Source organism: Lolium rigidum, chromosome 7 (genome assembly GCF_022539505.1).
Source record: "Lolium rigidum isolate FL_2022 chromosome 7, APGP_CSIRO_Lrig_0.1, whole genome shotgun sequence".
Taxonomy (NCBI): domain Eukaryota; kingdom Viridiplantae; phylum Streptophyta; class Magnoliopsida; order Poales; family Poaceae; genus Lolium; species Lolium rigidum.
The window spans coordinates 162,621,140-162,645,662 of record NC_061514.1 but is presented as its reverse complement, the minus strand read 5'-3'; the positions used below and the strand labels follow the sequence as shown (position 1 = coordinate 162,645,662).

Here is a 24,523-nt window from a genome sequence, read left to right as displayed (position 1 = left end):
TGCTTTTCTCGTCCTTCTAAGCAATCTCGGAGTAACATTCGTTGGTCCAGATTTCCGGTGCATCTCAATCCGGGAGCCAAAACTCCACTCCCTGAACTTTATAGTTTATTATGTGATACATCTTTATATTTACATCATATATAAGGTTCCTATCATGTTTTACATTGATTTTGCGGATTTTTTTGAGAACCCAAACTGGCATATCTTGCCAAAGTGGTCATTGTCCCATGGGCCAACCCAATATAATTGGCCGCACATCACTAAGTCATAACAAAATGATAACCATTACACATTCAGGCACGCAAGTGCTACAAATGATATACATAGCCATCAAGCCAAAATAATACAACATGTCAAATATAGCAAACTATGTAGCAATACCCTGTACAATATGCAGTCGATCTTGTTTTTTTTTCCTTTTGCACTTATATACATTCAATCTTTTTTACAGGACGCACTGCTCTCGTGGTTCAGAGATATGTATCGTAATATTTCATATCTTGAAGCCATCTAGTACTTGGCTAACCTAGCTCAATTAGTTCCGTTGCCTAGTAGGTGCTACTTAAGCTATTGCTGTGTGAGCGTGACGTCTGGCCGCCGAACAGCCTGTCTATCATGCCGATCACGTCCCCCGGCGTCAGCCTCGCCGCGGCGCCCTGCCGCCGGTAGAACATCCTGTACGTGGGTACGACGGCCGCCCTCGCTACCGCCCTGAGCACCTCTCCCATCTCCTCGTCCGCCGCCACCCACGTCTCCTGCATTGCCACCGCCTCTATCACTGCCTTGTCCACCGCTCCGCCGCGGAGCACCTTGCTCCCCCAGGCCGAGCGCACGTACACGTCCACGTAGCCGCGCGCCTTGGCCCTCTGCGCCTTGGCCCAATCCTCGCCGAGGACCGCCTCCAGCTTCGTGCCGCCGCCCACCTTCTTGGCCACGTAGTGCGTGTTGTTCGCCAGGAACAGGTAGCTCAGCGCCGCCTCCCGGTAGTTCCCGGCCTTGGCGTCCAGCTTCCGCATCAGCACGGACACGAGCCACCCGATCGGGTTCGACCACAGGCTCAACGTCCTCTGCGTCGACGACGACGAGAACGACGAAGTCGACGCCATTGAGAGGTCCGACGACGACGAGCCGGCCGTGCCGCTTCCGAAGCCGATGTCCGTCGTGTCCGTGTACTGCTCTGCCGAGTATATGTTAGCCAGCGCGTTCTCGTAGTCGGCGAGGACGACGAGGTAGTTCATGACGTATCGGGTGAGCGGGTGCACCGCTCCGCCCGGCGCCGTGGCCTTGGTCGGCTCCTTCTCGATGGCCGCCTCGAAGCCGGCCACCATGCCCCGCACCGTGTCGCCGACCTTGGCCACCGCGAGCTCGGCGGCTCGGAACATGACCTCCGACTTGTCCCCGAACGTGGCGACGATGGCCGGTATGATGGTCTCGGTGAGCGCGTCGTGGACGTCGAGCATGCGGAACAGCCGCTCCGGGGCGCGCTTCGCCTTGGCCACGGCGGCCTCGGCGAACGCCAGGATACTCATGGCCTGATCCTCGACGACGGCCGAGAACACGGCGTCGCCGACGGACGCGTTTTCCCCGGCGAAGACGCGGTCGCAGAGGTCCCTCTCCCCGGCGAACACGGACGCGAACGCGGCGCGCGCGCCGGTGAGCCAGGACTGTATCCTGGCGTCGATCTGTTCCCAGCCAAGCTTGTTGATGATGGGCAGCTGCTGGGAGGGCGAGAAGCCGTGCAGGCGCTGCAGCGCGGCGGCCACGGACGCGCGGCGGTGCTCCTTGAAGACGGCGACGCACTCCTTGCCGTACCCAGCGGCCAGCATGGCCCAAGGATTTGGATTTCGTTTTCAGAAATTTACCGGCCCTGACCGAGATGGACGAAATTCGCCCATTTCGGTATTTCTCGGTCAAATCTCGGACGAAAATAGAGAAACAAAATTTGAATCTGCCAAGGGAATTCGATCAAATTTGGTCCAAAATTTGAATTTCTTTGAAGTTTTTGACAAATGGTTGACTTTTTAGAAAAATTCAGAAAAAATCCTCAAAATTCAGTAGATTTCGTCTCGGAAATTACTTTACCGGTCCTGACCGAAATGGGCGAAATTCGGACGAAATTCGAATTTTCCGGACGAAATCCAAATCCTTGGCATGGCCTCGGCGACGGCGCGGAGGTGGCCGCACGTCTCTGTCAGCAGGCTCTGGTCAAATTCAACATCCTCGTCGTTGTCGTCGTATTGGTTGAACTGGATGACGTCCGGGAGGCAGGAGAGGAGGATCTGGAGCTCGAGCTCGAGCCTGCGCATGGCGGTGTCGAGGAGCTCCTGGGCGTGGATGAGGCCGTGGCCCCCGCCGTGGAGGTCCTTGGAGGTGAGGCCGGAGGCGTAGAAGAGCATGGCGCGGTGCAGGTCCTTGGCGGCGCGCAGGAAGGCGTCGGCCTCGTCCGGGATGGTGGAGTCGAGGAAGAGGGAGCGGCCGGAGGAGGATTCCTCCGGGTGCCACTTGTCGAGCAGGACGGCGGCGGCGGCCACGGTGTCGTCGACGACGGTGGCCGGGAGCGTGCGGCGGGGAGGCAAGGGGCTGCGGGTGCCGGCGCGCGTCATCGGGGGTGCCGGTAGACGGTTCTTGCGATGTGGTCGGCGTGTGACCGTGATGTATCGCCTGAGCTTAGCTGAGCTTTGGTTACTCCTAGGCGAGGCAAATGGCGGAGCTTGTTACGAGAGAAGGTGAGCTAGCTTTGTTAGGACGGCAGGGAGCTGTGTGGGTACTTATACTGTTATACAGTACACATTTCTTGGTTGGACTATTCGACGTGTGGGTCAAACTCGACGCCTGACCAAGCCATCGTCGACCCATCTCTATCGATGAAGGACAAGGATGTGAGTTGCGTTCAAACTCGGAGAGAAACAGCGTATTGAAATGTCTATACTCCAGTTTGTGTGGAGTATTAGCTTGGCCTGCAAGTCCCAAATTCCAGGTATACTTTTGTTGTCGCCACGTACGCCGCTACGCGGTAACGGAATTTACGAGAACAAATACCACGTACGCGTGCGTAATCGTGTAGCTTTGCGTCGAAGCTTCTCCGTCAGTACCCACATATAGTAAGGCGTGGAGATTTACTACTAGCTGATAATCGGACACACGTAATGGGATCTAGCTAGGGTTCATGGCGCAATATAACGCACGTTGTCAAACCGTAGCGGCCACCTCGATCTACCTAGCGTCTCGGGCTCGAGAATCCAGGTCTAGTCGATGTTCTCTCCGGCGTGCCGCAAGCTAAGACGATGTACTTGCTCTCATCATCTTTAATCGATGCGACGTATGCATGTACATGTCTAAAAATTAATAAGGTGGACTCAGTGTACATGATCTTGAAGTTAAAAATAGAACTTTGCTTTGTAAACAGCTGGCCAGGTTGTTAATGGAGGATGGTATTTGGCAACAACTACTGCGGAAAAAGTATGTTGGTTCAAAGGTGATCTCTCAGGTTCTTTGGAAACCAGGTGATTCGTACTTTTGAGATGACATCATGGCAACTAAAAAGCACCTTTTCTCATTTGGTTCTTTCTCCATTAATAACGGGGCAAAGTGGGAGGATACATGGTTGGGAACACCCACTCTTCGCTAAAAGTATTCAGCTTTGTACAGTATAGTTCGCCTTAAAGGGAATACCTTGCAGAAGGTGATGGAATCTTTCCTCCCTCTATGCCATTCAGACGTGATATTATTGGCACCCGACTGGATGCTTGGAACGAACTGCTTCAGCGGTTAGATTCAATTCAGTTGGTTCAGGGGACCGATGAATTTTCTTGGAATCTCACCAAGAATGGTGTATTTTTGGTTAACTCCATGTACAAAGCATTATGCATACCAATCTAATCGGTCGTAAATAATAAATCCATCTGGAAGATGAAGATACCTTTCAAAACAAAGGTCTTTGAATGGTATCTTCGTCGAGGTGTGATTCTTACTAAAGATAACCTTTTAAAACACAACTGGCAGAGTTGTACAAAATATGTGTTCTATCATGAAGAAGAGACAATAAAACACACTTTTTTCAATTGTCGGGTTGCTAGATCTATAGGGTCTATCATTCAGATAGGTTCTACCTTAGACCCACCTTGTAGTATTGCAAACATTTTTGGCAATTGGCTAAATGAGGTGGATTCTAGGTACAAAACGATTATCAGAGTGAGAGCGATTGCAGTTGCATGGTCGTTTTGGCTATGGAGAAATGACAAGGTTTTTAATGACAATTTTTTTTCTATCATGCAGGTCATTTACCGGTGTACAGCTTTGTTCCGTTCATGGTCTCCACTTCGGCGCTTAGAGGATCGCGACCTCTTTATAGAGGTGTCTACACGGTTGGAGAACACGGCCACGGAGTTTATTTCACAACATGGGTGGCTGCATAGTCGAAGGATCGAAGCCAATTGATACTAGACTCTTGAACGGTTGTGTGCATCCTAGTTATGCAGAGATTGGGTGTAATGTTTAAAACTTGTTAAGTAATAGAGTGTCCCTTATCGAAAAAATGTACATGGACTATTCTTGTGCACCAGGCACGTCAATCTATTCCGATCGGAGGGAGTAGTTGATAAGCTCGAGTAGTTATTTTCATATGAATTGCATAGCATTTTCAGAAGGACACACGTTTTTATACAACTAGATGACACCCCGCGCGTTGCTGCGGGGATATTGTTGAATTTTAAAATGCAAAAGGTGTATAATTAATAATTGAAAAATAGAGCGTACAAACCATGCATAGTTAGGCCTAAAAAAATGACTGATGCAATATTTGGCCATAGAAAACAAAATTGTTCCTCATTGTTCATTGAGAAAAGGAATAGCTGAGCCAATCTTATAATAAGTGCGATGAATCAGTATATTTATATTCAACATTCTATGCGCTATGCATTCACGGCAAATAATCGATTGTCAAAAGAACAAAAATAATCATGTAGGGGATGCGAAGTTGGAGTTAAATCACAATCATATTAATCTACCGATAAATACTAATGAAAATCATTTTTGTAGATGAACAACACAAAATGGTTAATGCAAATGCTTAACGCATATTTTCACCTTTTTCTTTCTCTCTTGATTATAATAGCATATATAACTTAGTTGCAAAGTTCTGAAATCTTGTGCAAGTCCATTCTCTGTCTATTGTGATCTACTAGATTCTACAAAATTACTTTGCACGGCCGTTTGACTTCATGATTTCTACTGAGGTGACAATACTCAAGTGCAATCGGTCTCTGCACCATCACATTGGTGGTTACCGCAGTAGTGCCGCTTCTTTTTCTCGTCTGATATCTAGTCTAATTACTCTAATTGTACAATTAGATGGTCGTTAGGAGTTTGAGACGATTAATTTGGGTGGTAAGATCTGAAGTCGAGAGGGAAACATCCAAGATTGTACGCTAAGGTCACTAAGCAATCACTCACTGGAAAAGGAAGTGATCGAGCAATGCTAACTAGGAGGTGGGCTTGGAAGCATCCATCCTTTAAAGAAAGCGTAATAGCTCACTGGTCTAGCTCCATGGCACCGAAAATGTGTTGGGGCTCAAGTGATTCCCCGAAGAGGCGAGACCCAAGTCCAGAAGAGAAAACACACGCAACTTCCCACCCAACGATCAAGGATCGATCTCATCTAGACATATTCGTGTTTGGTTGTTCCTATTATGTATTCGACTGCCCAACCGCCCTTGCCTAGAGTCTCTAGACTGACGATCGACATCCCCTATTGAAATTGATAAATCGAGTTGGGAATATATCAATTTGCGCCACATCTGGCTCCTCACAGCCCAGCTCGCCGCTGCCCCCGGTTTTGAGGTCGCTAGTACGTTCAATTGTCCTTCACTATGATTACAAGACAAATTGAATGGTTGCTACGTGTTGTAATATGTTGGGCAATATTGATCTTGATATTGTCTTCAATGATTTTACAAATGCGAAGAACCTTTTTGTTGAACCATTGAAGCATTATTGTCAATGGACTCATCGGAAATTGGTTTTTATTGCAGATAATAAAACTAGTATAGAATACTTATTATATTATGCTACTTATTTTATTTTATTTTATTATTTCTATCATAATATGATATTGCTTAAGTGCTTAGCAATTATTTATAGACATCTTAGACTAAAAATGTGTGGTTAGAAGTTAAATACTACTAGTGTTTTGCATGTAAAACTAGGCACATATATGTATATATCTAGTTATGCAATCAAACCTTCCAAAATTCGGTCCACTGAATATTAGCGAGCAACTTAGCTGGCTGCAACAGCATCCGCATAGCGGGCAAAATAAATAAAGATCCCGTGGACACGCAGACATAAATTGCCATTAATTTGAAGGAATCAAGCCCCAGCAGTCCAGCGCAGCTTAATAACCGACTCTCATGTCATCAGGACAGTGACCCAGAAATCGACGGAACAGTTTATTTGAGATTTGCGACGAAGTCGACAGGAAAGCTTGTGAATCCCTCGGCGGTTGAAAAGGAGTGCAGGAGCTGTGGACGTTAGCCACGAGGAGCTGGACATCGTATAGGAATTGTAGCCCAATATTTTACGACACGGTTGGTTCAGACAAACGTGATTGTTTCTTCTGCTGGAGTTTTTCAGCCTTCTTCTGAGAATTTTCTACTCCGCTATCTACGTTCTAAACTAAATGTTGTAACCTTACCTAGAGACAGAGATATATTTTACTGTCTAGATACATTCGTACCTAGAAACAGTTGTGACATTTATTTCAGAACTGAAGGCGTACTAGCTTGTTTGATCGGGTCGTGCACAATTAAGAACATGTCTAACCATTTTTCGGTTGAAGCCTGCACCATTTATCCAAATGCGTCTTCGTTCCTTGATTACTTATCTGGCTTTTTTATAGCTATCGTTTACGCGTTTGATAGCAAACTTAATCAGCTGGAGTTGATTTTCCCCTGCAGTCTGGAGAAATCCGAGTGATTAAGTTTACGCGTTTGATAGCAAACTTAATCTGCTGAGAGTTCATTTTCCCCTGCAGTCTTGGCGAAATCTGAATGATTAAGTTACGTGAAAACCAAGTTTGTCTACTGAACTTTCACGAAATTTGACATGATCAAGCTAAGCTAGTTAAGTCCCGTTGAAGTTCTGAGTACTATATTATCATGTGGTGCAGGCTGATTCGTCGTCCGTCCATCAACGCATCTATTTTACATGGTGGGCGCGTTTGACATTGACCCATTCTCATGGCTTGCTCGATCCAACTTGCGGATATATGGTGCTGCCGTTTTTTTGTGTGATGGACACTGTTCCGTGGACTCGCCATGTCCACTCCTTCACTCGAACAAAGTTGCAAGTTAGGACCGTGAGAACGAAGATAAGCATATGCACGTGTGAAGGTCAGCAGTCTTTCCTCCACTGGTGGAAAAACAGGCTTCCGGGAAGCCCCATAAGTCGCGAAGGTAAAGGAACCGCGACTAATGGGGTCTTTAGTCGCGGTTCGTGTGGCGAACCGCGACCAAAGCCTAGGCCCAGGGCGCACGGTGGCCAGCTGGTGCACGTGGGGGGCTTTAGTCGCGGTTGGCCAGCCCAACCGCGACTAAAGGTGCCCGAAGGCCTTTAGTCGCGGTTGGCCAGGCCAATCGGGACTAAAGCCCCTCCCCTATATATACCCATCCAGCAGCCAACACTTAGCCATTTGGAGCCATTCTCTTCACAAACTTCACAAGTGAGTGTTAGGTTTGCTTTTGGTTCCTCTTATGCACATAAGGTGTTTGATGAAATGCCCCAAGAGCATGAAACAAACATGATATGAAGTGTTGGAGTCACACTTGAGCTTTCTCATTTATTTTTTCCTCCTCGATCGCGGTTAGCAACTTGAACCTTTGATGTGTCATTGATAAAATATGCATGTGTGTGTAGTTCATTGTTTAATTTATATTGTTTGTAGCTAGTTAGTTTAACAAATGCATGATGGTTAATTATATATTTTATATTATAATAATGCAGATGAATCGGCAATGGATGTACGGTAACCGACTCTCCGGCGAGTTCAGTACGGGTTTGAAAGATTTCCTCGTAGTGGCTAATGCGAACAAGCAGGGGGTTTTGTTATCTGTCCATGTGTTAAGTGTAAGAATCGAAGGGTTACTCTTCCTCAAGAGATGTTCACATGCACCTGCTTCGGCACGGTTTCATGCCAAGCTATAATTGTTGGACCAAGCATGGAGAAAGAGGGGTTATAATGGAAGAAGATGAAGAAGGGGATGATTTCAATGATGAAAGCTATCTTTCTCATTTCGGTGATACTTTCATGGAGGATGCTGAAGGTGAAGGGGAAGGTGAAGGGGAAGGTGAAGAAGAGGCACGTGATGATCCCGTTGATGATCTTGGTCGGACCATTGCTGATGCACGGAGACGCTGCGAAACTGAAAAAGAGAGGGAGAATTTGGATCGCATGTTAGAGGATCACGGGAAGGCGCTGTACCCCGGATGCGATGATGGTCTGAAAAAGCTGGGCTGCACACTTGGATTTGCTGAGATGGAAGGCACGGGCAGGTGTAGCTGACTCGGCATTTGAAAACTTGCTGAAAATGTTGAAGAATATGTTTCCAAAGAATAACGAGTTGCCCGCCACTACGTACGAAGCAAAGAAGGTTGTCTCGCCCTCTAGGTTTAGAGGTTACGAAGATACATGCATGCATCAACGACCGCATCCTCTACCGCGGTGAATACGAGAATTTGAATGAATGCCCGGTATGCACTGCATTGCGTTATAAGATCGAGGCGATGACCCCGGTGACGATGTTGAGGGCCGAAACCCAGGAAGAGGGTTCCCGCCAAGGTGATGTGGTATGCTCCTATAATACCACGGTTGAAACGTCTGTTCAGGAACAAAGAGCATGCCAAGTTGTTGCGATGGCACAAAGAGGACCGTAAGTCGGACGGAGAGTTGAGACACCCCGCAGATGGAACGCAATGGAGAAAGATCGACAGAGAGTTCAAAGATTTTGCAGCTGACGCAAGGAACATAAGATTTGGTCTAAGTACGGATGGCATGAATCCTTTTGGCGAGCGAGCTCCAGCCATAGTACCTGGCCCGTGACTCTATGCATCTACAACCTTCCTCCTTGGTTGTGCATGAAGCGGAAGTTCATTATGATGCCGGTGCTCATCCAAGGTCCGAAGCAACCCGGCAACGACATCGATGTGTACCTAAGGCCATTAGTTGATGAACTTTTACAGCTGTGGGGCAGACCTGGTGTCCGTGTGTGGGATGAGCACAAAGAAGAGGAATTTGACCTACGAGCGTTGCTTTTCGTAACCATCAACGATTGGCCTGCTCTTAGTAACCTTTCGGGACTGTCAAATAAGGGATACAATGCATGCACGCACTGCTTACATGAGACCGAAAGTGTACATTTGCCAAATTGTAAGAAGAACGTGTACCTTGGGCATCGTCGATTTCTTCCGAAAGGTCATCCAAGAAGAAAGAAAGGCAAGCATTACAACGGCAAGGCAGATCACCGGCCGAAGCCTGCGGAACACACTCGGTGCTGAGGTATTTGATATGGTCAAGGGTTTGAAAGTCATCTTTGGAAAGGGTCCTGGCGGACAATCGGTTCCGAAGGGAGCCGACGGGCACGTAGCCATGTGGAAGAAGAAATCTATATTCGGGAGCTAGAATATTGGAAAGTCCTAGAAGTCCGCTCTGCAATCGACGTGATGCACGTTACGAAGAATATTTGCGTGAACATCCTAAGCTTCTTGGGCGTGTATGGGAAGTCAAATGATACAAAGGAAGCACGGCAGGACCAGCAAAGTTTGAAAGACCCTGATGACCAGCATCCGGAACGGTTTCAAGGTCGTGCCAGCTACGCTCTGACCAAAGAAGAGAAGGTCATCTTTTTTGAATGCCTGAGCAGTATGAAGGTCCCGTCAGGATTCTCGTCCAATATAAAGGGAATAATAAACATGGCGGAGAAAAAGTTCCAAAACCTGAAGTCTCACGACGGCCACGTGATTATGACGCAATTGCTTCCGATTGCTTTGAGGGGCTCTCGCCGGAAAATGTTCGAGTAGCCATTGTGAAGCTATGTGCATTCCTCAATGCAATCTCTCAGAAGGTAATCAATCCGGAAGTTCTACCACGGTTACGGAACGATGTGATCCAATGTCTTGTCGGTTTCGAGTTGGTGTTCCCGCCATCCTTCTTCAATATTATGACGCACCTCCTGGTTCACCTAGTCGATGAGATTTCCATTCTCGGTCCTGTATTTCTACACAATATGTTCCCCTTCGAGAGGTTCATGGGAGTATTAAAGAAATATGTTCGTAACCGTGCTAGGCCGGAAGGAAGCATCGCCAAGGGCTATGGAAATGAGGAGGTAATTGAGTTTTGTGTTGACTTTGTTCCCGACCTTAAGCCGATTGGTCTTCCTCAATCGCGGCACGAGGGGAGACTAAGTGGAAAAGGCACGATCGGAAGGAAATCAATGATATGTATGGACGGCCATTCTCTCGATCGAAGCACACCACACGGTTCGACCAATTCCAGCTTGGTGGCTCCGTACTTTGAGAAACACAAGAATATTTTACGCTCGGACAACCCCGGGAAGCCTGAATCCTGGATTAGGAAGGCCCACATGGAGACTTTCGGCGGTTGGTTGAGAAAACATTTAATGAGTGACAATAAGGTTGTAGATCAGTCTGTACATGTTGGCCAAGACACCATCTTCGACTATAACGACTTTCCAAGGGTACGAGATAAATGGGAATACATTTTACACGATCGCCCAAGATAAAAAGAGCACCAACCAAAACAGTGGTGTCCGCTTTGATGCGAGCAACCGAGAATGGGCAAAAGGTCACATATTATGGTTACATAGAGGAGATATGGGAACTTGACTATGGACCCTCCTTTAGGGTCCCTTTGTTCCGGTGCAAATGGTTCAAGCTAACAGGAGGTGGGGTAAAGGTGGACCAGCAATACGGAATGACAATGGTGGATTTCAACAATCTTGGTTACCTTGACGAACCATTCGTCCTAGCGAAAGATGTCGCTCGGGTTTTCTATGTGAAGGACATGAGTAGCAAACCGAGGAAACGGAAAGATAAGAAAACGATCAGTACATCATGCGATGATCCAAAGCGCCACATTGTTCTTTCGGGGAAAAGAAACATCGTGGGAGTGGAGGACAAGACAGACATGTCGGAAGATTATAATATGTTTGCTGAAATTCCGCCCTTCAAAGTGAACACCGACCCAAGCATTAAGTTAAATGATGAGGATGCTCCATGGATACGGCACAATCGTAAGCAAGCGGGGACACAAGGGAAGAAATGATGTGTAATAATTTATTGTACCAAACTTTGTTGAATGAATCATGTGAATTATATTACCCGTGATGTGTTTGGTGTCCATTTTCGAATGATTCAATTGACTCGAGATAGCACCGATGATACATGAAATTTGGAGTGACTAAGTCATACTCCTGCATACATGAAATTTGGAGTGACTAAGTCATACTCCTGCATATAGGAAATTTGGAGTGACTAAGTCATACTCCTGCATACATGAAATTTGGAGTGATTTAGTCATACTCCCGCCTAGGCGTATAATATGCATACTCGTAGTCTTCATAGCCGCCGCCGTTGTACTGGTAGTCGTCGCCTTCTAAGTTGCCGGCGTCGTCGTCGCTGCTTGTCGTCGCCGTCGTCGGGCGGCGCTCGTGGCTCGAACCGAGGGTAGCGCGAGGCGGGGGATATCGCCGGCCGTGATGTAGTCCATGACGCTCTGCGGAGTCCGGCCGTACCACCATAGCCGACGGCCGGCCTCGTGGAAGTTTCCGGGAGGCGGACCGTCCTCCTCATACCCGGCGAGCGCCCTCTCACGCCGATTGATGAAGAAGGCGTCCCAAGTATGCTGGTTATCGGGATGCCGGCGGGGATTCATCCGCTGCTCCGGCGTGAGGTCGAGGTAGTAGTGGTTCGTGATGGCCGCCCGGCGCGCGGTACCCGAGGGACGGGAGGGACCGGCACGCCGCCGGCGCTTAGGCTCCGGCCGGCGAGGGACGCGGTAGCCGGAGGGCAAGGGTAGTTCGAGGCGCAAAGCTCCTCCACCTGCTGGTAGGTTAGAGTGGGTGCGGTGGAAGCCATGAGAGAGTGATGAGAGATTGTAGAGATGTGATGCTGGCCAAGCCGGGCTACCTATATGTAGTGACGAATGGCGGGAAAAATGGGAGCGGGAAGACGAGGAGGCGGGAAGAAAGAGGCGGGGAGAAAGTGGCGGGAAGAAATTGGCGGGAAAAAATTTGGCGGGAAGAAAGAGGCCGGAAGAAATTGGCGGGAAACAATTGGCGGGAAGAAAGAGGCGGGAAGACAGGGAAGAAATGGCGGGAAGACGAGGAGGGAAGAGGGGGTCGGCGGAAAGAGGCGGGAAGAGGGGGCCAACGAACTTTTGAATTGAATTAGTTTTATTTTTATGAATTTTTGATAATTTGTATTTTTAAATTTTGAATTCAATTAGTTTTATTTTTCTGAATTTTTTGATATATTATTTGTATTTTTAAGATTTTGAATTGAATTAGTTTTATTTTTATGAATTTTTTGATATATAATTTGTATTTTTAACATATTGAATTGAATTAGTTTTATTTTATTTTTTGATATATAATTTGTATTTTTAACATATTGAATTAGTTTTATTTTTGATATATTATTTGTATTTTTAACATATTGAATTGAATTAGTTTTATTTTCTGATTTTTTTGATATATAATTTGTATTTTTAAAATTTTGAATTGAATTAGTTTTATTTTTCTGATTTTTTTGATATATAATTTGTATTTTTACATTTAGAAATGAATTAGTTTTATTTTTCGAATTTGTTGATATATTATTTGTATTTTATGATTTTGAAAAAGAAAAGCAATTTGAAAAAAGACCTTTAGTCGCGGTTGGCCTCGCCAACCGCGACTAAAGGTCTCGCGCGGAACGGGAAAAACCCGCCGAAATACCTTTAGTCGCGGTTGGCGAGGCCAACCGCGACTAAAGTACCTTTAGTCGCGGGTCGCCTCCCCAACCGCGACTAAAGGGGGGACTATAAATGTCCAGCGCCGAACCGCCGCCGCGCCATCTTCTTCTCCGCGCGACGAGACGAGTCCTCGCCGAAGCCCTGCCGTCGCCTCCTTCTCCGCCGCCGAAGCCCTGCCGTCGCCTCGCCGCCGTCGCCGCCGTCGTCACGCCTCCGTCGCCGCGCCCGAGCCGCCGCCGAACGCCGCCGTCGCCGCGCTTCGCGCCGCCGTACGTCGCCCTCGTCGATCTCGCCGTCCCCCGGCCCGTCGCGCCGATCGATCTCACAACCGCCGCCGCGCGCCCGCCGCCGGTCTTCGCGCGCGCGCGCGCCGCCCCCACTCGCGCGCGCCGCCGGCCGCTGTTGCCCGCGCCGCTTGCCCGCCGCCGCCGCCCGCTGCGCCCGGCCGGGAGAGAGAGAGATCGAGGGTGCGGGGAGAGAGAGAGAGAGAGACGGCCGGCGCCCCCCTGCCTCTCTTTTTTTTTTTGTTTTTTGTTTTTGTTTTTTTAACTTAACTAAAAATTTAACTTAACTTAACAATTGTTAACAATCGTAAACTTTAACAAAGTTAACAAAATTTAACAAATTTAACAATTTTCAAATTTAACAAATTTAACAATCGTAAACTTTGTTAAATTTTGTTAATTTTTTTTTTAACTTAACTAAAAATTTAACTTAACTTAACAAAATTGTTTTTGTTGCTAATTAATTAATACAAAAAACTAATGTTGTAAACTTATAAATTTTACATTGTTAACGTTGTTATTTTTACTTACGAGTAGTTCTCTTGCATACACAACAACATCATATGTAGTATTTTTTCCAAAATGTAGAACAAATTAATGTTGTAAACTTATTGATTTTACATTGTTAACATTGTTAATTTACTCACAGTTATCTTGCATACACAACAATTAATCTCATACACAACAATTACACACATCATACGTAGTGAATTTCGTCCAAAATGTAGAACAACACCGGTCTCTCGGTCACCGCCACACCGGTCTCTGCGTCCCCCTTTCGCCACCGCCACCGGTCTCTCGGTCACGCGGTCACTTGCGTCCCCCCTTTCGCCACCGCCACGCCGTCACGCCGGTCTCTCTCTCGCCACCGTCACGGTCGCTCCACGCTCTCGCGTCCCCCTCTCTCGCCTCCTCTCGTCGCCCTCTCTCTTTACATGTAGAAGAGATGTGATAATGCTGGCATATACACAATTAATTTGTTTTGACTACATGTTTTCGGGACTGACATATGGCGGACGATAGAGCTGACCCGATTCTGGACAACTATGATCCGGACGCTGAAGACCATATGTTCGGCATCATAAATGGCGATATTCCATTTGTGCCGACCGGAGAAGAAGAAGATGATATCTCTTCTTATCTGAACCTTGAGTGTGAAGATGAAGGGCGCCGTCGGCACGCAGATGATGCCGAAGAAACGTCGATAAACGACGATCTTCAATTGGAAGTAGCAACCACCTCCGGCGCCGAGGTATATATATATACATATTGAGCGTACGGTGATACAACTAACTGATTTGAATAAATGTGTGTGTACTAACGCGCGCGACTCTCTTTCTTATTTTAGCCCTCGGCCGGATCGTCGAAAAAATCGAGTACGTCGTCAAAGCGTGGCGCAACCAAGACGATGAAAGCAGGAGAAACATGCACCATCGATGTTGTCGACGAAGCAACCGGCGAGGCCGCTGGAGCCCAGCAAGAACGCCACCAAGTTTGTCGGCCAATGCGGAGCCGTTGTTAGAGACAACGTCTCGATCACCCGCCGGAGTGGAATGAGCCAAAGAAGGCACGTGTTGGTTTCACTTTTGTCGATAAGAGAGAAAAAAAGATTGCTTCAACAAGCTTATGGAACATTTCGTTCTACCTCCGGAATACCGCAAATACGATGAGGAGGGTAACAAGATTGCGGAAAACAAGAAGAGGCGCAAGCTAGTCAAACGGTTCGCTCTTTCTAGGATGGCCAACGCATTCCGGAAATACAAGCAAAATCTAGCCCATGACTTTGTCAACCAGGGCAAGACTCCGGATTTCAAAGGACAATATGAGAAACGCAACATGATTGGCCAGAATTTGTGAAGCAAAAGAAATCGGAGCGGTTCCTTGAACTATCGAAAAAAAATAAGGAAAATGCGGCCAAGAAGGAGTACAATCATAAAATGGGGCCAGGAGGGTATCGCTTTTGGCAGCCTAGGTGGGAGAAGATGGAGAACGAGCTGAGGGCGCGAGGAATCCGTCCGAGTACGGAGGGATGGGACCCAAGGGCCAAAAGCTGGTGGTACGGGCATGGGGGATCGGCTGAACCCGGAGACGGGGGAGTGTGTTTACCGGGGCAAAATAATTACACCCACCCAAAACCTTATTGAGGCAATGAGGGATGCTCAAGAGGGGAGGATCAGGTTCAACGGAGAGAACGACGCCACGACAAAAGCCCTCGGGAATCCTGAACACGGAGGACGTGTACGAGGCATGCCCGGGGACATTCCGTGGAAACTAGGGTTCCCCGGAAAGATGACCCGTACGGTTACGAAGCCGTAAGAGAAAGATGGATCGGGATGCGGATGTTGTGGCGAAGTTGGTAACGGAAATGGATGTGATGAAGAAAACCGTGAGTGTACTAGTCGCCGAAAGAGATGCAGCTCGGGCGCGAGCATGAAGATCATCCAATGGATCTCGGAAGCCGGCGGCGGAGAAGAAGCGGCGTGGCTTCCACGGAGGCCTCACCGGGCTGGTGCACCGACGATCGAAATTACTGCACCGGAGCCTCGGCTGGTGGTCGAAGTTACTGCACCGGAGCCTCCTCGCTACCCCGTGGACGATATAAAGGAGATGAAAGCATGTCATCCGTATTATCCTATCGGGAACATGTCCATGAAGGTAGCCATCGGCGGTGCTTTACCACCGGAGCACTCCACCACAACAACCCCATTCAAGATGGCTATGCTCGTGTGACGGTGGAGGAGATAGTCCAAGGGTTTGAGGACCTGGACATTGACATTGCTACACCCGAAGGGGTGAAAAGACTTGGAGATGTCAAGCGCCGAGTTCATTCTATGGCGAAGAAATTTATCAAGTTTCCGGGCGAGGCGCCAACAAGTCCACCCCGTACGGTGGTGGTGGTGGCGGTGGCGGTGACGGTGGCGGTGGCGGTGGCGGTGACGGTGGCGGTGGCGGTGACGGTGGCGGTGGTGCTTCACCTAATACACCTCATTCACGTCGGCCGACGCCGCCGCCCCCGGTCCTCGTCCGGCGGGTGATCGGACACCGGTACCGCCCCCAATCCACCTCCGGCGAAGAAGCGAAGCAGATCCTGGGTTATTAACCCGGACCCTTACGTACCTAAGAAAACAAAGGTACCGGAGGTATCATCGAAGCCTCTCCCCACGAGGGCTTGGGAAAGTAGTGCCGAGGAAGTCGAGGCGGGCGCGGCTGCTGATTTAGAGAAATGGAAGGCGGCGTCAAGAAGAAAATAGAGGGCGAGCCCAAGCCGGTATATTCGACAAGGAAAAGCGAGTGGGCTAAGTCATTTTTGAACACACCGTCCCAAGCCGCGAAGAATCTGCCTGACAACTATTTACGTGAACTTCGTAGGCAAGCACTCGCGTTCAAGAGGAACCAAGAGTCTGCGAAGAAGAAATCCTTGGAGGACGAGGCCGAGACAAAATTAGAAAGGGGGAAAGAAGTTGCCCAGCTCGGGGAACAAAGTAAACAATCGATCGCCCCGCTCATAGTGCAAGCCGCCGGTCCGGATGCCCCCGATATCATAGCAGCTGCGGCAGCTTATGGATTGACTGTAGAAAGTGCCGAGAGAACAAGCGGCCGACTTAGGTATCACTCTTCGTGCAGTTGTTAGGCCTTGATGAGGCGCCAATGAAGGACGTAGTATTTACATATGTGAAGAATGGCCCTCTCATCGAGCCTGCGCGAGGAAGAGGATCTACCTCGACAAATGAAAGGTCCGCTAAATTGGTACAAGGGTTACATAAAACATAAAGACGCCAAAGACTATATCTATGCGGAAGTTAAATATGTGCATCACTTCAAACGTTACTGGGTACAAATTCCTGCGAGTGAATTGTTCCGAGTTGTTCAATCTGCGCGACCTCGACAAATCTATCATCGGTTGCTACGTTATGTAAGTGATTTATTAATTTCTACCCCATCTCGTTCATTGCCTGCACTATTATATATATATATATATTGTCCTAACTATCTTGTTGTGTACGCTATATATTATGCGAGAATGAAGAAGCGGGAAATGCGAATAAGGAACATCCATGATGTTGGGTTCATTGACCCACACATCGTTAATTCATATGTGTTAGAACACCACCCCGCCGACGTGGAGGAAGACTGTGGCGGTTTATTAGAAAACAGCAAGAGAAAAGTGATATTCTATTTCCTTACCATTTTGGGTGAGTGTTTCTGTCTTGAGCACATTCTCTTTTGTTTACTCCATGCATGGTATGTGGCTAATCGATGAGTTATGCATGATTGTGCATGTATCGTGTCCGCGAGGTTCCACTGGATTCTTATGGTAATTAAAGTTCAGACCTCCTCGGTTCTCGTCCACGACTCTCTGAATATGGATCCGGCGCTTTGGGGCGACATGAGAAAAATGATGCAAAAGTAATTATTTTCATTCATTTGCGCTCTATATCGATCGGCCTATTTCGTTCATCATTTCCTAATATCAAGTAACTAATTAATAACTCTCTTGTTTATTTAATTTTCTTTGCCTCGTAGGGTTTGGAGACGGTTCGTAGATACCAAGGTCGGTGAATTCAAAAAAGAGCTACATTTTAAAATGGCGGTGCGGACGACTGGGGATACTCGGCCACCGGGGACCAATCTATGTGGATACTATGTTTGTGAGAGGATCCGGAGATACTGCAATGAGCGGGACCGGACGTGTGAGAACAACATCTCGAGGAATAACCTCCGGAAGACGCTTAGTCCAGAAGCTCGCTTCCGACCACTTCAAGAGGAACTAGCTGGATGGTTGGCGAGGAAGTCATCGATCCTAGAGGAGAACACTATTACGATGACGTAGAACTTTATATGCACCAGAATTTGTAACTAACTTGTTCAAAATTGTATATGGTCATCCGATATTGAATATATATTGTATATGGTCATCCGATATTGAATATATATTGTATATTCCTCTTGAATTCTTTTTGGTTCTAATTTCAAATTTGTTTGAAATTGTACATTCATATGCATGTATGTATACAGTACCGTAGAATATGTGAAACTCCTTCAGAATTAAAACCCAAAAGAAATAAAATAATACAAATTAAAAAGAAACTAGATTTAGGGGGAGGGGGGGCTAAACCCTAAACCCTGCGGAGGCCTTTAGTCGCGGTTGGCCAGAAGAACCGCGACTAAAGGGCCTCCGCCCTGGCGCTCGCCTGCGGCCCACGTGGACGGGCCTTTAGTCGCGGTTTGTAGGAAACCGCGACTAAAGGGGGGGGCCTTTAGTCGCGCTACTTTGGTCGCGGTTGCGCCACCGCGACTAATGGCAGTTGCCAACCGCGACCAAAGCCACTTTTTCCACCAGTGCTCTCTCTCGCACTCGCTTAACTTTCAAAAACGTGGACTTGATTTCTTCCGTTAGCTGACATGCGAGGATAAACAAGGAAAGAGAAGTGCAAAGGCAAGGGATACCACATACAAAAATACTACGGTGAAGGTGCACCTCCAAGCATAGAGCGCCACATGTCCAACAATATGCGTATTTTCGTCAAATATATGTATATACAGTGCAGCCATGCCTATTTGCAAGTGTACTAAACATGAAAATGGAAAGAGAATAGGGTCAAGTTGTGGGCCGCCATGTTTGACAAACTAGGCCTCATCCACGTATCATATAAACGTCACGACAGCAACTTAATTTGTCTAAGAAAACAACTTAATGACATTAATTCATTTGAGGACAATATAATTAAATTGTAAGTTGTAAACTCATTCGTATAACTAAGAAAATTCAAGATACCGTAAAGTTTGTGAATTCTACTTTGGAATACTAATTTTAGGTCGAAACAGAAATTGTTTTGCATGTTATTTCCAGGATTTGTAAATGTTAATCGACAACAGAATTAGGAAGTATTACCTATGTTCCGAAATGTAAGCTTTTTTAGAAATATTGCCAAGCTCTTCAACTTTCCCATGATTTATTTCGAGGACTATCTACGCACCATTGACAAATTTTGGCACATGCCAACCGATCTTTCCAAATATTAACAAAATGTGTTTTGGATTATTTCCAAACATTTGATATTTGCCTTACAGATCATTTTGGACTTTACTATGGACATTGTTCCATTCTTTTCTTTAATGGTCAACTTTGTTTCTCTTTCTAGCCTTTTATGTACTAATCAACATATAATGCTTATGCATCCAAATCCTGTCAAACCAAGTTATTCTTGTATCCGTGTACACCATGCCTACCTATATATACGGCATTTTACAACCATTCCGAGTAAATTTTCATGTGCTATATTTAAACTTTCAAATCTTCTTATTTGTATATGCTCAGAGGTCATGGAGAAATGGGTTATAGTGGTTCAACCACGAACTTGAGACACACAACCACTAATTGTGATAGGAAAAAATATCGGAGAGAAAGATTAGAGAACAAACCCTCCATTATTTGCTTAGGGTTGTAAATAAAATATAAAATAAGAATGCAACAACATTTAGAAAGCATAAGGGTTCAATGAAAGCATAAGGTTGTGTATGAATATTTTTATAGGATTGAGAGTCACATTTGGATTGAATTATTAACCAAATCCATGATGACATGTGAGAAAGTTTTCATTTAATACAACAACGAGATGATCGTGGTACCATGTTGAGCTTGTTCTGGCTTGTAAGTTTAGAGCGTACGCTTTTATTATCTATGCAGCATCTAATGGTCATGATATTTACAAGAAGTAAAGAGGGCCAAATAAAGATGCAAATGATAGGGGCAAAATAGAACTCCATACCGATGATAAACTGATGACCTGAGCTACACCTCTCAAAAAATTTATTTTTCTTTTCAATCAAATAAGCTCTAGCACATGTTAATCTCATTACAGACAGGCATATGACAGACCCCTCACACCCTAGCAGTCGTCCCCCGGTCTAGGGTTTCCGCCACCTTTGCCCCTCTCCCTGGTGCCGCCGGAGCACCCCTAGGCAAAGCCCGAGCGGGGGATGATGGTGGTAGCGGGATCTTACTTCATCGTGGCTCCGAGGCGCTGCTGAGGGGAATCCTTTCCTGGGCGTCCCTGTTTCGCATGTGCGTGGTCCGGCATAAGCGATGCAGTGATGTGGCCTCTTCCGTTGCTGATGGCTCACCCCGATGGTGATGTTCCTAGCGGTCGAAATGTTGCGGCTTTGACCATGAGAAGTTGTTTCCCAGTGGCGGGTACGTTCACGTGGGTCATGGAGAAAATTGGTGGAGGAGGATTTGGTGGTTCAGCCAGCACCGGTGTGAATATGTCGGCGGAAGATTTTTTTGGCCTTGGCTGGAACCATGATGGTGGCGCCTATGGGCGTTGTTACCTCGTCGGTGTCGTTCTAGGGAGATTCTTGTTCCGTGTTTGCACTAGGGGAAACCCTAAGTTCGGGCTTCCCAGATCGGATGATGGGGTTGTTCCATCATCGTCACCCCTATGGGGCATCTTCTTCGGAGATATACATCGTATGGAGGGATAAGTGAATGGCTTCGGTGGTTGGGTGCAGGTCTCTGCATGCTTCTCAGATGGTGACCAAGATGGAGTGGCGTGGAATCTACCATATCGACAATGACGAGTCTCGGCGCATGGTGCAACATGTTCTCGATGGCCGATGCGGTACGATAGACGCGCGCGGTGATGCTATCTGGTGTTGTCGTGGCGTCGACAACAGGTCTGGCTAATTTTATGTGGTGTCCCTGTCCTAAAGATCGGGTTTATGGAAAATGTCGGCGGTGTCTTCTGGAGCATGTGCAGGTGTTGTGCACCGAGGGTCGGCTGGACCGGTTTGTGCTCCCATCTCGCCATTGGACGGCTTGGTGAGTCTTCCCACTACAAGAGATTTGATATACTGTGACGAAAATCCTCATGACGGTGGTTCGTAGCGTCATGGAATAGGGTAACGTGTGACGTGTCACACCTAGCGTCACAGATTCACAGAAATCCATGACACTCAATTAATCACCGTCACGTATTACAACATTCTATGACGATATCGATAGTTTCCATGACGAACGTGGTTGGGTCATAGAAGAATTTACTCGGTGGTGCTAGACTTTCATCCCTTATTTACAATTAAAATAGGATACATGTAGGTGGAACCCAAATGTTAGCAAAACATAAGTAAAATCTTAAAAAGATAAAAAGCTATAGGAAAATCGATGTACAAAAATGTGTATAGCCGGGATTTAGCCTACAACCTTATTAACTATGTAGTGTCTTCAACATAAAAAAAATCAGTTAAATTGAGGACTAACGGACAGAACCACGTTCTTCCGTGTGTGCGCGGGAAGCTTTACTTGGAGGTGGAACCCATATGTTGGAAAGAAAAAAACATGTTGATGTCCTTTTTTACGTCTTAGGGGTTGGACCATGAAACTTTCAGATTTTAAAAGTTATATTTCCTACTTTTTAAATTAGATGTAACTGACGGGAAAATCCCTAAATTTTCCTCAAACAATCCTTCATTTACCCCCGCCTTTTTTCACAAAAAATATAGATAGTAGCAAATTTTCCCTTTCCCTAAATTCTAGGCCGTAGCTAACCTACTGTGCTATGCCCAAAAAAGAAAAAAACTAACCTACTGTGCTCCAACCGTCGGTCAGCAAAATAAATCTCCCCACGATCTTATTCCGCGCGGAGCCCCCTCCCTGTTTTCCTGCTCCTATTCCGCCGCTTCACGCCATCGATCAGATCGTAGGAGGAGCCCTCCGATCCGACCTCCCCAACCTGCTAGAACGCGGCGGCCGTCGGACTCCCCTCCGATCAACACGACCCCAACGCGTAGCTGCGTCGCCGCCGGCCTCTCCTGCGAACTACCCTGCCCCAACACGCTGCATCTCCGCCGCCGGCATATCCTGCGGGATCGATGCTTCCCGCCTCTGTGCGACGTCCTACTCCGTGCCCCATCCCAGATGGACTCACACGACCGTGGCCCCGTGCCTCATCCCTGATAAACTACCATGAGCGCGCCCCAGCGCCTCTTCCCGACGCCCTTCCCCAATCGCCCCTGGTTCAACTTCTGTTCGATGACAGGTAGCACTTCAGTTCACTGTGAGTCTGTGATAATGTGAATTTGGCAATAGCTTAATCATTGTGGGGGTAGTACTATTTAACGATTTGATTCCTCTACGTTTTGGTACTTGTGGCATTCATGCTGAAACAAAGCAATAGTATGGGATACAATGTAGTATCTGGTTACGTGCTAGTTAGTTCATCTTGCAAATTTGTTCACCAGTAAGCTTTGTTACCTTCTGCTGCAATCCGCCATTGATCTTGATGTGGCTCCGTGATTTGCCTAGATTAATCATTTTGAGGTTTTGATTGAGACTTGGTTGGAGCCTAATTCACTGTGAGATTAGTACTAGTCATTAATTTTCCTTTGCATTTGTATCTAATGTCTACCACAGACATTCTTGGTTCACTCTATATTTATCTATTTGATAGTTGCATTGTCAAATCTGTTCTTTCATGCCATTTTTTCTGTTAGCTTTCTTCCTTCAGAAAGTTCTTGAAGTTGGGACTGATATTTGGTTTAGGATCAGGTAACACATTAAACACATGCAAAAGCATGTTAATCGCGAACTTTATTAGCTCCTGTGTTAATTTCTTACCTAGTATAAGATGCTACTGATAATTGCAATGTATCATTGTTGTAATTGCAGAATCCGGCTGATGGTTTAATAACCTATTCCCCTCATTTGGGAAATCGTACGCAATGCATGGCTTACACTCCGGTTAGTCATATACGATGTGAAGAGTTACTGGTAATATTTATATTTTCTTTCAGCCCTAAGTGTCTAAATTATAATTGCTGCAGTTGCCCTTTCCATTGGATTACCTATATGCAGATCATGGGCGCAAGGTACCAATTTGAATGCTCAAGCATTAGTTTACCTACTTGAAGTTTTATACTGTATGCTATAGGATATATGCGCACTATATACTGGAATACTGCTTTGCATTCACAATGTATGTTAAACTTGTTATATTGGGATCAACGTAATTGATAGTGTAGTAGCAAAAATTTCTTATTATCTGCAGGTCAATACATGTGAGGTTTCCTCCTTGGAGGATGGGAAAACATCACTTTGTTAGGATCAACGTGATTGATAGCGTAGTAGTAAATCTTGGGTATCACTCTTGGCAAGTTTTGACTTGTAACCATAGGTTATTGTTGACTCAAGTGTATGAATCATATTCCGAAAATCTCACACTTACTAATAGGTACCAGTATGCCAGTATGTGTATGCATCTACATCTGGACAAAGTTTCATGATTTACTGTGCTTCATTATATTTTATTTCAAATTTTAGTAATTTTGAATGCTAACATTATTATGGGTAAATGCCGCTATTTATTTTTGTAGGTCCAAGAAGGATGCACAACCTGCTGGAAAAAAAAATCTAGACTAGGTAACAATCTACATCCTTTGTTGTTTCCAGTATGTCCATTTAGAGCTGTTACTTAGTTAACCGCTGCAGGTTCTGTTCATAACATCAAGGTATGATGCTACATTTATTGTTAGGTTGCACTCCTGTGTCAATCGAAATCAAATTCCTGTATAAAACTTTCTAATTGAGTGCAGCAGGCTCAAACATAGAGTGGACCTGAGGATACTTCCGTTGGAAAGAATTCTTGGCTTCTTGTGTTTGCTTCAACTTCAGTCTGCACGGAAGTGAAGAATAACCATGTGTTTGGAGAATTGGAAAAAAACATTAGTAGTGTAGTTTCTGATTGGTGCACTGGAATAGCTAGTGCGTGCAATTTATGAGTTTCAGTGTCAATTTATTTCAGCAACAGTGATACTTTGTAAAGTCAGTGTGTACTTTCGACTTATACAAGCAATAAAGAAAGATTTACTATAAAAATGAACACGTCCATAGGGTGCCGCACAAATATGTATGGGCCATTTCCGATGATTCAACAAAAACTGAATTAGTAAAGATACCAATGAAAGCATAAATATTCAAAATAATTATTTATTTTTGGAAAAAGAACGAATTAATAATCTAGGATTTTTAATGAACTAGTCTCATGACATCACCTATGATGTCATCCACATCTGTGACGCTAATCGGTGACGTTCTTTAGCCCTGCGATGGTCTCCTATGCGCTGACATCACATATGATGTCATCCATATTTGGTGACGTTTTCTCGTGCGTCGCGTCACTAGGGAGTAATCTGTGACGGGGATTCCGTGACAATGCTT

The 24,523-nt window shown here is 46.2% G+C and overlaps 1 protein-coding gene across 1 annotated transcript; it reads right to left on the bottom strand.

Annotated features, from left to right (window-relative positions):
• Positions 1-353: 353 nt before the first annotated feature.
• On the bottom strand, positions 354-2,725 carry LOC124677194 (exocyst complex component EXO70H1-like). Its single transcript, XM_047213193.1, has 2 exons — positions 2,158-2,725; positions 354-1,830 (listed from the first exon to the last, which is right to left on the bottom strand). The coding sequence occupies exons 1-2, from the start codon at positions 2,601-2,603 to the stop codon at positions 549-551; spliced, it is 1,728 nt and encodes a 575-aa protein (XP_047069149.1). The 5' UTR covers positions 2,604-2,725; the 3' UTR covers positions 354-548.
• Between the last annotated feature and the right edge of the window lie 21,798 nt (positions 2,726-24,523).